Source organism: Microchirus variegatus (genome assembly GCF_963457635.1).
Source record: "Microchirus variegatus genome assembly, chromosome: 18".
Lineage (NCBI taxonomy): Eukaryota > Metazoa > Chordata > Actinopteri > Pleuronectiformes > Soleidae > Microchirus > Microchirus variegatus.
In genome coordinates, this window is record NC_139819.1 from 9,946,761 (window position 1) to 9,959,717 (window position 12,957).

Below are 12,957 nucleotides of genomic sequence, written 5' to 3' on the forward strand. Positions count from 1 at the left end.
TAATTCCTAAATGGTTGAATAACTGCCCAGATATTGAAAGTGAAAGTTATCTCGGGGGAAAAAAAAGGGGCAGAAGCACTGAGCATTGAACATTTATTGACAATTCTGCAGCAATAAAATCTAATAAATAAATCCAGGCGGTCTGAATATAACTTTCTTATGACCATCATACGAATATGGATACCTGATACCCCAAATATTTCACACTTTCTGTAAAATAATTATTTTAAAAACCCTTTCCTTCTGTTCCCTCAGGTTTCCATCTGAGCGGCACAGTGACGGACCCGGCCACCCCCTCGTCCCCGGAGCTCGTGTGCAGCGTGAGCGTCAGCTTCGACCGCTGCAAGATCACGGCGGTGACGTGCACCTGCGGAAACAAAGACATCTTCTACTGCGCCCACGTGGTGGCGCTCTCGCTTTACAGAGTACGGAAGCCCGAGCAGGTCAAACTCCACCTGCCCATTTCGGAAACCCTGTTCCAGATGAGCAGAGACCAGCTGCAGAAATTCGTCCAGTATCTCATATCGGTCCACCACACGGAGGTTCTGCCCACTGCACAGAAGCTGGCTGACGAGATTCTGTCGCAGAACTCGGAGATCAACCAGGTCCATGGTGAGGAAAATTAGTGTGTGTGTGTACTTGTATGTGTTACCTCTTTAGGACCTTTTCTGGCATAAACACTGACCTTGTCAGGACCAGTGGTCAGATTTTTTTGGTTCAATGTGAGGACATTTTTCGCAGGACCTTCAGGTGTTTTTGAGAGTTAGACTTGGGGCTCCTCGCTACCCCTCGCTACTTCAACTTTGCCCTACTCCTTTGTTTTGTGCTTTCATAGGTAGGTGTTGGGTGTCCCCGATTCTTGTTGAGGTAGAGGCGTAAGGGCTAACTTACAATGGAGATTGTTCAGGGACACATTCTGAGAGATTAACAGAATCCAAAGATATGAAGCTGACGTTGATTAGCATGTAGCGTAGCTATGCTAACCGTCAACAAAACGTGTTAGCAAGGGAAGCTCAGCTTCCTCTAAAACGTCGTCAAACGTGTACCGTGTTGTATTTACTATTCAATACCACAACCGCTTCAAGCTCAACTTAAACTGGTACAGAACAGAGTCTCGTCACTGCCAAGAGATCGGAAACTTCCACGGAAGCTCAGCTTCTCCCGTGTGTAAGGCGGTAACCAGTTTTTGATTGACAGCGTTGCAGAAATGTACACTACAGCGGAGCCTTTTCTGCCTCAGTCCTGTGCGGATTATTGTTGTGTCGGTCATGAGTAATTAGTTGGAGAGAACGAATCATTTGAGTGAACGAACTGACTGGGATCACTTCATGAACTGATTCGTTCCTTTCTTAGTTCAGTTGAGCGCAGCAGCGATCGTGGCGGCCTGGAGTGGAACTGCCGCGTTCTGTCACTCACTCGTGAAACATCGGCAAACGACGCCAGCCAACGTGCGCCGAGCGGGGAGGGAGTGACGAGTAAGAAGAACTGTGTCTGCCGTGCTGCTGTGATTCGTTCGCGCTGTCAGTACACTGACTCAGTCATGATTCGCGAACAAACTGACACAGGGAACTGAACTGTGGCTGGGGACATGAATCTCGTCCGCGCTGTCACTCACTCTATGACTCGCGGCGCGAACGTACTGCACTCAGGGAGGATGTGAGTCACGTAGCAGGAACGAATAATTTTAATGAACCGATTCAAGTGATTCAGTACACTCAATGAACTGCCGATCCCATCACTAGTGTGGATTATGGAAAGTCTGTCGACAAATAGCTGGTCGTTGTGTATTATTTTGTTAATTATCACGTATCCTTGCTGAAGTTGTTCGTTTGCAGTATTTATGTAAGAATGTATGTATAAATAACTGCGCCTGAAATGAACGTCGTTCTGTTTCAAAGACCAGCGACCGCCGCTGTCTCGTAGACGCACCATGAACGGGTATTCAGCGGTATTCCCAGGCGTTGGAAACCTTTTGGAACCCAACTCCGCTTTCGATTACAACCCACGTGAGCGATACGCGAGCCGCTGATAACAGGCATGTAGAATCTTTTGGCAAAAGCGTGTGATGATGTGTCACATACTCGAAGGTCGGCGTTCCATTTCATAGGAGTAGGCTTTAACCACTACCCCTTGTCACTCGGTTCCAGTCAGGAGTGACAGAAACGAGGAAATGGGATTGGGCCTTTGTTTTCAGGTTCGAATTACGTTAAGATGAGCGGTTAGAGTAAGGGGCTCTATGTGTGTGTGTGTGTGTGTGTGTGTGTGTGTGTGTGTGTGTAAAAGATAATGAGCACGTTTAAGACCACGGGATCATGCAGGTTTGTGTGTGTTTTCCTGGTGATACATGCATACGTGTATTGACTGCATGATGGAAGCAAAGTGTGGCGGGATCAATGTTACTCATTAGTGAGATCCAGACAGCAAAGTAGAAACTGTGCGCCTGTAATCAACAGTATAGACCCGTTATTTACCTCTGAGAAAGAGTGACCGATACAGAAGGCAGAGACGGAGAGGGCGGCCGGGAGATAAAGGAAAGGAGAATACCTCTTGTTGTCAATACTGTCCCTGCTGCTTACTTTAATAAAAGAGAGAGGGGGGCAAACAACACGCGGTGGAGAGACTGGGGACTGCATGGGACGTCATGAGAAAGCGGAGGTGTGCGTTTGTTTTGAGGCATTTAAGACAGAGGAAGAAGAACAGAGACGTCAATAAGAAAAGCAAATTAAAAAAGGAGAATGACAGGTCTTCATCACAATAATGTGTGAAAAAGGAAAATTATAGATCTGCCCTCCTTCCATCAATAATACCAAACAAATGAAAACACATTTAATTATCTGAATTATAGGGACAATACAAGTTCACATTATTTGTTTTTACTTCACACGTCGATGCAAACCCAGTTTGGCTGTCGATATCATTTAGATTTGTTCAGCGGTGCAGGATGTTTTAAATAAACATAAAACCCATGTTATTGTGACGTTCTTTACTATTTGAGTTACATTTTGTTGTTTTTTTTATCATTATTTGTTATGGTTGAATTTAGTCTTCTTAGAATACTGTGTGAATAAACAGTGCTGAACTCATTCATTCTTATTAAGAGAAAAGTGAGCATTTATTTGCTTTAAAAAAAAAAATAAGATTAAACAGATTAGTAGAATCAGTAATGTTACGTGAGACAGGTGAGGATATTCCAGTGATCTAATACACATCTGTGTGTGTCTGTGTGCGTCCAGGGGCCCCGGACCCTACAGCAGGGGCCAGCGTGGACGACGAGAACTGCTGGCATCTGGACGAGGAGCAGGTTCAGGAGCAAGTCAAGCTTTTCCTTTCCCAGGGAGGATACCACGGCTCCGGCAAACAGCTCAACCTGCTCTTCAGCAAGGTCAAGAGCCCGCCAACGTTCATTCATGCACACGCAGAACATAACACATAACACATACAGTAGAAAACATGCCGGACTTGTCCGCCTCTGTGCCTTTAGGTTTCCTTTCCTGTTTACAAGACGTCACAAATAATCTTATATTTGCTTAAAAAGACAAGGAGCCTGATTTATCCATTCATCAGGCTGACAGGTGCCCTTTTTTATTATAATCAGCATCGGTTTATTGTTTATTAATCGTCCTCAGAAACCTGAAGACTGTTGCTGAGTCACTTTATTGAGTTTATAGATTATTTTGTATTACTAATACTCCAATCCAATCCAACTTTATTTATAAAGCACAAGAAACAAAGTGATGTACATCAGAGATACATAAATAAAACTAGAAAAGCACTCGGAGAGCGCAGACCTCCACCAAGGCAGCTCAGCCCCCCTACAAAATAGCACAAAAAAATAGTGATAACGTTTACGGATCACGTCCAAAATTCAAACACTTGTTCCTGGTCCCATTGCGGACATTTCCTGAAAATTTCATCCGAATCCGTGTGTGACTTTTTCGAGTTATGTTGCTAACAGACAGTCAACAAATAGAACATACAAACGTGTGACCTAATAGACCAAAGAGCAAACAATAAAACACTGTAGAAAATATAAAAAATAGTCTGTAATAATATGTAATACTGTATGTAATTGCACTGCAGTGCAGACATAAACTGTCAGATTGAGGCGCAGGGCATTCCTCTGTCATTTAACTCTTCTATTTTATCAAATGAAATGAGAAAAACAACAAACGGCACTTATCGGCTACCCTGTTTTCTTTTAAAAAATGGCATTGGCGTCGGCCATAGAAGAAAACATATTGGTTCGACTTCTAACTCTGCCTACACTGTTTAGAGCGATCCAGACAAAATACATATTGGCACATGAATTAAATCCCATTCTGGCTCTTTGCTGCGAGACGGAGATTTTGAGATTGGGAGAGAAAAAAAGACAAAGATCTATAGAAGGAAAGACAATCCGACACCGTCTACCCACGATTAAACAACAACACGGGCGATATGTGGTCGTCTCTGCTGCGTGGTATTTCACACGGCAGTGCAGGGGCAGCGTTAATGTACTGTACACTATGTAAAGGGTGCAAGCCAAGGCCATTATCATCCACCCCGGCTCAGCTTTTAGAATGTCCTCTGCTCTTTTATGCCTCTTATATGCCTTTGCACACACGAATCACAAAAACACATACTGCATGTGCATTTTAAATTTAAATGTTTTATTTAAATAAGGAAATAGTTCAATTACCATTTGGCAGCTTTTGTGAATGGTCTTTTTTCTCCTCACTCTCTCTCTCTCTCTTGTCAGCACTAAATCAACAGTACTTCAATTATACTGCGACTTAATTAAGCTTTTTTTTTTATGTAAATAAGTGAAATTAATTGGAAAAATCTTGTCACTTTTAGACAACGTTGTTAAGCGAACTGACAAAACGACTCCGAGGATCTTAATGCTTAGTTTGAATGGTATTAAGAAACACACTGGGGTCTCTACACGTGTCCTAAAAAGAAGATTTCTGTTAAAAACTTTAGTATCTCTCAGTAATAAACACCTGAATGTCAGAATGTGCTGTATGAAGCACGTGAGACCTCTCTCCAGTTAAATACAGTTAAATACAACTTAAATTTACAGATGGACTCTTCACAAACAATGAATACTGTCACTTTAAAACTGGTAATAAGTGCAAAGATAAACAACTATGTAAAAATACTCATAAATGCTCATTATAAGTGCTTTATCTATCACTTATAATGAAGTCGTCAAGAAGTTTGTGTGACAGTGTTAAGAGTGTGTGTGTGTGTGTAACCGTCCACCCCGTCCTCTGCCTGCAGGTGAGGGAGATGCTGAAGATGCGCGACTCCAACGGAGCGCGGATGTTAACACTGATCACGGAGCAGTTCATGGCCGACCCTCGGCTGGCGCTGTGGAGACAGCAGGGCACCACCATGACCGACAAGTACAGACAGCTCTGGGATGAGTTGGGTGAGCGAGAAAACACACACAGACACACACACACACACAGACACACACACACACAGTGTCCCTACAAATGTGCACAGGCACGGACAAATATAGCAAGGTGGGTGATGGATCCCAGACACTGACAGGAAAGCCACACACGCACACATTTCTTTCCTGTTTGTTTGTTTATTTGTTTGTCCTTTGTTTCCCACACACACACACACACACACACACACACACACACACACACTCGTCACTGACGTCCTCTTTCTCTTTCTCTGCGCAGTGACAGCTCTGCAGGAGTGTCTTTGTAATTTAGGAGGCATTTAACACGGCCTCATCAAAAGCGCAAATATTATAATAGTGTAAAAATGACAAATTTAGTCGCCGCTGCTGCTGCTGCTGCTGCTGCTCGCGACTGCGCCGGCTCGGTTTTGATAAAGTGTGTAGTTGTTGTGACAGACGTTCTGTATCTACAACAAAACGATTCCTCACCAAACCGCAAAAAAGAAAAAACCCAACAAGCCCCCGTCACTGGGACAGCAGTCGTGTTGCCTCCTGTCTTTGTTTTTCTGTCTGTTGTAGTTGATGATGCTGTTCATTTTTTTTTTCCCCCCTCCTCTCTCTTTAGTCTTGTTTAGCACATTGTGAGAACAGTGCAGTGATCTCATCTGTTTCAGTTCCACGTATTTTTGGAAGTGTGTGTGTGTGTGTGTGTACAGTCTCTTTGAAGTCCATACTTCAATCCTTTCTTCCCAAGTCCTTATCACTCCCCCTGATGTGTGGTGAATGCTGCCTCTCGGCGCCGCTCTCCCTCTCTCTCTCTCCTCTTTCTTTCTCTTTCTCCTTCTTTTGTCTCTCTCTCTCTTCTTCGAGTCAGAGCTACTCCTCTCCTCCAGACACCAGCCGGAGCCTCGTTCACTTCTCCTCGCCCGCGCGTCCGAATCATCTCGACTTTCGTTTTTTCTACTTCGCTTTTGCGGTGTCTCCGCGTCTGTCCTTGTCCTTGTCCTTCCTCTGAAACTCTCTCTACCTTTACACAAACGCATATGCACAACGCAATCTCTCTCTCTCTCACACACACACACAGAGTGTACAAATCCTCAGCAGTCTTGAGAGTAAAATCCCTGAATGTGCTCACCTCCCCGGGGACCAAGCCACTTTTCATATTCTGTTTGTTCCAATTTACTCCAAAATGATGTGTGTGCAGTCAGCATAGCCTTGGGACTAGTTAAGTTCTGTTTTTTAAAATAATTTTGTATTCCAGTGCAAGGATGGCAGCAGCAGCAGCATAGAAAAATATGCATTAAAGGTGTGGGGGGGGGGAGAGAACCAATGTTATGATGATATGAAAACTGCCTTGAGCTTTCAATCTTGCCTGATAACTGTGTTTTAGGATGTTGATGACATTGTTGTCGTACATTGGAAAGTAGGGCAGATAAGTGATGTGTGTGTGTGTGTGTGTGTGTGTGTGTGTGTCCAGGTGCCCTGTGGATGTGCATTGTACTGAACCCTCACTGTAAACCAGAGCAGAAGTCGTCGTGGCTGCGCCAGCTCCGCAGATGGAACAGCGTGGACGTCTGCCCCTGGGAGGACGGTAACCACGGCAACGAGCTGCCCAACCTCACCCACTCACTGCCTCAGGGTGCCCATGGCAACCAAGGTCAGAGATTGACACGTTTTTTTTTTTGTATGTGTGTCAATAACATATTTACTCTTTAGTTACCTTTACAAGTGTGAGACTAAAGTGAGACGAGCTACAGGTGAAGCCTCTACCTGAAGAGCACGCAGGAACAATCCTTTTTTTTGGTTTGTTTTTCGTTACTTTCAACAAATTTTGAAGTAATTTTTTTTTCCATGTAGCACATTCATCCGCACAGCTTTTATTCAGGCGCTCAGCATCCTGGCAGATTTTTTTCTATGGTGCAGAAGCTACTTCAGGCTGCCAATCTTTTGAGGTGACAGTTGTATTTATTTCCAGTCATAATGGTTACCGCTTGAAATTTCGAAGTTCGTGCAAAGCAATAAAAATATCTCTCCCGACTTTTGTCAACCCACACAAAAAAAAAATGTGTCGCGGGCAACCTTGCCAAGTTTTGAAGGACTAAAAAAGTAATTAAAGTCTGAACTGAATCACTTTTTTTCCAGGTAAAAACCAGTGAATTTTTGATCCAGGAGCAAATCTTCACAATTTAGTTTATTGAAATGATACAAAAAAACCTAATGCATTCAAATATTGCCATTGCCTTTCTTAGTCCACCACTGGTTGCCAGGGCAACGGTATCTGAAAACCGGAAAAAGTCAGCAAAAAGTTCTATTCTTGGCTCCACAGTGCAGCACAGAGTTCTACACAAACTTCCAGCCTCAGAGGATTTATCTGTCCAGTGGATACATGTTATATATGACGACAATGTGCCTGCTAGAGCCTGCAAATGATCGCTTTTCCAAATGCAAACTGCTGTTAGCTCCTGCTGTGGTGCTTCATTCTTATGGTGTTTTGACCAAAGCATGTCACAGACATGTTCATTAGGACACCAGGGAACTAGTTTAACTTGGAGAAATAGGGTATAATATGGGACCTTTAAATCGCTAGTGTAAGAGAAGAGAGAAAATTGCTCTTTCTGCATCCAGGGAAGATGGTGTTTGTGGGCAAAAAAAAAAAAAGGACATCTTAGGAAACAGTTGTGTGTGGGATCAGGTGTAATTACTCACGGTAAACCGCTGATAAAGTGCGGCGAAGGGTTTTTTCGTTACATCATTACAACGTTTTCAGGAGGAGTTGTGCTTACTGTGGCTCCTTTACACACACACACACACACACACACACACACACACACACACACACACACACACACACACACACACACACACCTGAACACTGTTTTTAGTCTTAACTGCACAATTCCCTTCTCCACAGTTGTCATTTTTTATCACATGTTGTCAGAGACTATTTCTTTAAACACACATTCGCTTTATTGGCACTTTACAGAGTATATATATATATAATATAGTTAGACAACTAATGCATTTTTCTCCTCCTCCGCAGAGATGCGTCCTCACCGGACTGTGTTCACACGAGCCATCGAGGCCTGTGACCTGCACTGGCAGGACCGACACCTTCAGCACATTATCGCCAGTGACCTCTATGCCAACTACTGTTACCATGACAACCAGGAGGGTTCCCTGTTTGACTCACGCGGCTGGCCCCTGTGGCATGGTAAGTCTCGTCTGTGTGCGTTTCGAATCGATTATTCACAGATGACTATTTTGATCACAGATGAATCGATTTGAAGCTTTTCTTTCGTTATTAAAAACATGATTTCTGATCGTTTTAGCTTCTTAAATGTGAATATTTTCGTCGTTTCTTTGCTCTTCATAACAAAGAAATCATTAAAAGTGAATCATTTTGGTCTGTGGACAAAACAAGACATCAACGTTTTTTAACGTTGTCTGACATTTTAAGGACCGAACCATTAATTCGGTACGAAAATAATCGTTCGCTGGGTTTGGCTCGAGAATGTGCAATATTCAACGATTGAAAATTGTGATTGAGACTTCTTCACCTTCCCCTCAGAACACGTCCCGACAGCCTGCGCCAGGGTCGATGCTCTGCGCTCGCACGGTTACCCACGAGAAGCCCTCCGATTGGCCATCGCCGTGGTCAACACGTTACGGAGGCAGCAGCAGAGGCAGCTCGAGCACTTCCGGCGGCACAAGAAAGGTAAATAAAAGAACCGTGGAGTTGCAATATACATGTGTATGAGTGTGTGGAAACGTGAAGCTGTCAAAGATTTGACTTTCTTTGTCTTTTGGTTCCTCCAGAGGTTCTCCAGAAAGGCCACACCTCCATAACCAACATGGAGGGCTGGGTGGGACACCCCCTCGATCCTATTGGTACCCTGTTCAGCACCCTGACTGAGTCAGGACGATCGGGAGAAGAGGGTTCGAACACCTGCTTAGACCTCTCAGGTAAAGTCACATGAAGCTCACACCTACACTACTGTTCAACAGTTTGGGGTCACTTAGAAATGTCCTCAGAAATGCACTCTTTACATTGTTAATGTGGTAAACGACTGTTCTAGCTGCAAACGTCTGGTTTTTAATGGAATATGTACATAGGTGTATAGAGGCCCGTTTCCAGCAACCATCTCTCCAGTGTTCTAATGGTACATTGTGTTTGCTAATCGTGTTAGAAGCTATTGGATGATTAGAAAACCCTTGAAAACCCTTGTGCAATGATGTTAGCACGGCTGAAATCACTTTTGCTGGTTATGAAAATCATTATTTCTAATCTCGTCAATGTCTTGACTAGATTTTCTGCTCATTTTGCAACTTATTTGATGAATAAAAGTGTGACTTTTAATGGAAAAACAACAAAAATTGTACAGTTGACCCCAAACCTTTGAACGTTAGTGTACATTTAAAGCTGCAGCGCGCACATTTTGGTGCATTGTGTTGTTGTGGATGTCATTCTTCTGCCAGAGAAGTTGTTTTTTGAGCGGTAGAATTCGCATCTGAAACTTTTTTCGAGGGCACTTCTTTTGTGTTTGCAGTCTGCACGCTTTACTAGTGCGGCGTTAGTCTGTCGCCTCCATTTGTCGCTGACATAAAAGTTAATAACTTCCCGTGTCCAGCAGGAGAACGTGTACTGAGAAGAAACACAGAGAGAGAGAAAGAGGGTTGTGGAGAGCTGATCGGTTTAATCAGCGCTGTGTGAACTCGGTTGAACGTGGCTTGAATGTAACTCACACGTGTATTTACATTCAGCTCAGGTTTTATGGCCGCATGCGAAGCAAATTTAGAAAGATCATATTGCATATGTATATATATATATATGTCAAATACAATGTGTACATACTGTACACACTGTGGTGAAATAACTACTGCCTCTGTCCCTAAATGCCTCCTCTGCTCCCAGAAATAGCTCTCTCTGATGCAGAGACGTGAACTGAGCGATGCTCCTGAGGCACTGATCTTTATTTCCAGATTCTTGTTGGATTCAGACCTTCGACCATGACTGTGCGGTTTTTTTTTTTGGTTTTTTTTTTATTAACAGGAGACCATTTTTCCTTCTCTCCACAGACTGCTCCAGCGTCGTAAGCCGAGCGGACCTCCAGCGATTGCCCGTGCAGCGGTTGCTCGGAGACGGCGAATCGTACGCGGCGCTCGCGGTGGAGACAGCGTTGATGGGTTTGGGCCAGCAGCGGGTGATGCCCGACGGGCTCTACGCTCAAGAGAAGGTCTGTCGCAACGAGGAGCAGCTACTCGCCAAGCTGCAAGAAGTGTTACTGGACGAGTCGTTGGTCAAAATCTTCCGTAAACAAGCTGTCTTTCTGCTCGAGGGTGAGGAAGCCGAGAGATTTCATGACTACTGTCGCCCCCCTTTTTAGTTCACTACACATCTCCCAGTCTCCACCCAAAGGCACAGACACAACCCCAACACTGGATATAAAAAAAACAAAAAAAAAAACACATTGGACTTTGTCTCACTATTTATTATCCTTTCATTTTGTGGTGCAAACAGAGGCTGAGCTGCTCTGGGCCAGACCAAAATGAGCTCTTTACACAGCAGCACCGGGGGAATTGTGTCAGCACACACACACACATACACACACACACACACACAACAGTGTGTACATTTACAGGATTGGGGCCGGAGCAGAATGGGGCTTGGTTTATGGAAATGGTACACAGACAGAGGAGGTGGAGGGAGGTGTCGGATCATAGAGGGCCCTGGCCCCAGTCAATCTCCATTCCAGTCCCCACCCTAACCCCAGCCCTGCCTCGGCCCCAGCACGACCACCCACCTCTGGCTCCATTACTAATAGAACACCAGGCTCTGAGGCCTCCGCAGGCCCCAGGAGGCTGCAGCCGCACCACTGTGTGATGTGGTCTGCGGCTTGGGAGTTTGTCGGGGTTTAAAATAACCCACCAGAGACAAGGGGGGGGGAGTGGAGGAAGAGAGGGAAGCGTGAGGCCAAGTCTGCACACACACACACACACACACACACACACACACGACCATATGGTTTTTTTGACGTCACAGTTTGTTTTAATGCTGCATGTTTTTTGTTTTTTTTGCCTCTTCCTGGCTGCAACGGAATAGACCAATTGTGCTCACACGGAGCACAATGGGGGAAAAAAAACAACAACTATCAAACAGTCTATTTATACAGCAGAAATTGGATTGATGACACAAATTATTGCTGTGTTGGTGAATGTTGTCAATCTCCTTTTTCATCACTAAAACACACTTTTTTTTTTTAATGTGTATTTCTCTAATAGCTGGTCCGTACTCCGGCCTCGGCGAGATCGTCCACAGAGAGAGTGTCCCCATGCACACCTTCGCCCGTTATCTCTTCAGCTCTCTCCTACCTCATGACGCCGAACTTGCGTACAAAATTGCACTGAGAGCCATGCGGTAGGTCTCTTGATATTATATATGTGTGTGTTTGTGTGTTGATATAACCATGCACTACCGTTCAAAAGTTCGGGGTCACTTAGAAATGTCCTTATTTTTGAAGGAAAAGCACTTTCTTGAATGAATATAACATGAAATTAATCAGAAATACACCAATATACATTGTTAATGTGGTAAACGACTATTCTAGCTGCAAATGTGTGGTTTTTAATGGATGGGTAATGGAAAACTCATCCAAATCATTATTTCTAATCTTGTCAATGTCTTGACTTTTTTTTCTCATCATTTTGCAACTTTTTGATGAATAAAAGTGTGACTTTTAATGGAAAACACATACAAATATACGTATAGGTGACCCCAAACTTTTCAACGGTAGTGTACCGTGTGGAAGATTTTCATCGCAAGAGTCTGATACTTCAGTGAAGGAAGTTTGAGTCTAATGGAGCCTATAAAAAGCCACTAACCTCCTGAGAGTGGAGGACCGTGTTTAGATTTGTCCGGATTCCCAACTCGAACGAAGCCTCGTAAACACGTTGGATGTTTTTAACGCCTCGCACTAAAATCCGATCCCAGATCTCTCCACGTTTCGCTAAAGCTTCCAACGTCGATCTGTCTACTGCACATGAAAGAGCCGACCCCGTGTTAAAAGCAGGTTCAGGTTTTTTCCCCCTTTCCTTTAAACAGTGTGTTTACCTTTTAGTGCGTGTAAAAGATCTGTGGAATACAACTGCAGAGATACAGTTTTTACCGTGACGTAGACACGTGTTTGTGAAGGTGGCGTTCCGGTATCCGATCTGATGTAACGTTGAAATTTGGCGTTGGCAGAACGGACGGACAGACAGACAGACACTACTGTTGCCATGGCTACAGCAAAGTGTACAGATGACCAGACTGGGCCAATCGGTGCAGAATAGAAGAGGAGCAGGGTCAGGAAGTGAAATAGAATAAAAGAGGCACAGCAGTAGGATACAGTGCACATGTTTTTTTAATATTATGATATGTAAACTATTCCACTAGATTTCCCCCCCCCCGCCCCGCCCTCAAAATGACTATTATGAATCCATAAGTTGCCAAAATACGGGCTCTTCAAGCTTCTGTGTGTATTAATCTGTGTACATGTGTTTAACAGTGTGCGCTACTGTGT

At 44.0% G+C, this 12,957-nt stretch overlaps 1 protein-coding gene across 1 annotated transcript in view; it reads left to right on the plus strand.

The window, feature by feature from the left end:
- LOC310940036 (zinc finger SWIM domain-containing protein 6-like) overlaps positions 1 to 12,957 on the plus strand; it is a gene marked incomplete at both ends in the record, with an annotated part of 48,451 nt that overhangs the window by 27,845 nt on the left and 7,649 nt on the right. The window contains 9 exons of the mRNA XM_083904954.1: positions 256 to 612; positions 3,234 to 3,382; positions 5,263 to 5,413; positions 6,876 to 7,055; positions 8,439 to 8,609; positions 8,967 to 9,113; positions 9,215 to 9,361; positions 10,475 to 10,735; positions 11,678 to 11,813. Coding sequence (XP_083761080.1) covers positions 256 to 612; positions 3,234 to 3,382; positions 5,263 to 5,413; positions 6,876 to 7,055; positions 8,439 to 8,609; positions 8,967 to 9,113; positions 9,215 to 9,361; positions 10,475 to 10,735; positions 11,678 to 11,813 — 1,699 coding nt within the window. The remainder of the gene's footprint in view (positions 1 to 255; positions 613 to 3,233; positions 3,383 to 5,262; positions 5,414 to 6,875; positions 7,056 to 8,438; positions 8,610 to 8,966; positions 9,114 to 9,214; positions 9,362 to 10,474; positions 10,736 to 11,677; positions 11,814 to 12,957) is intronic.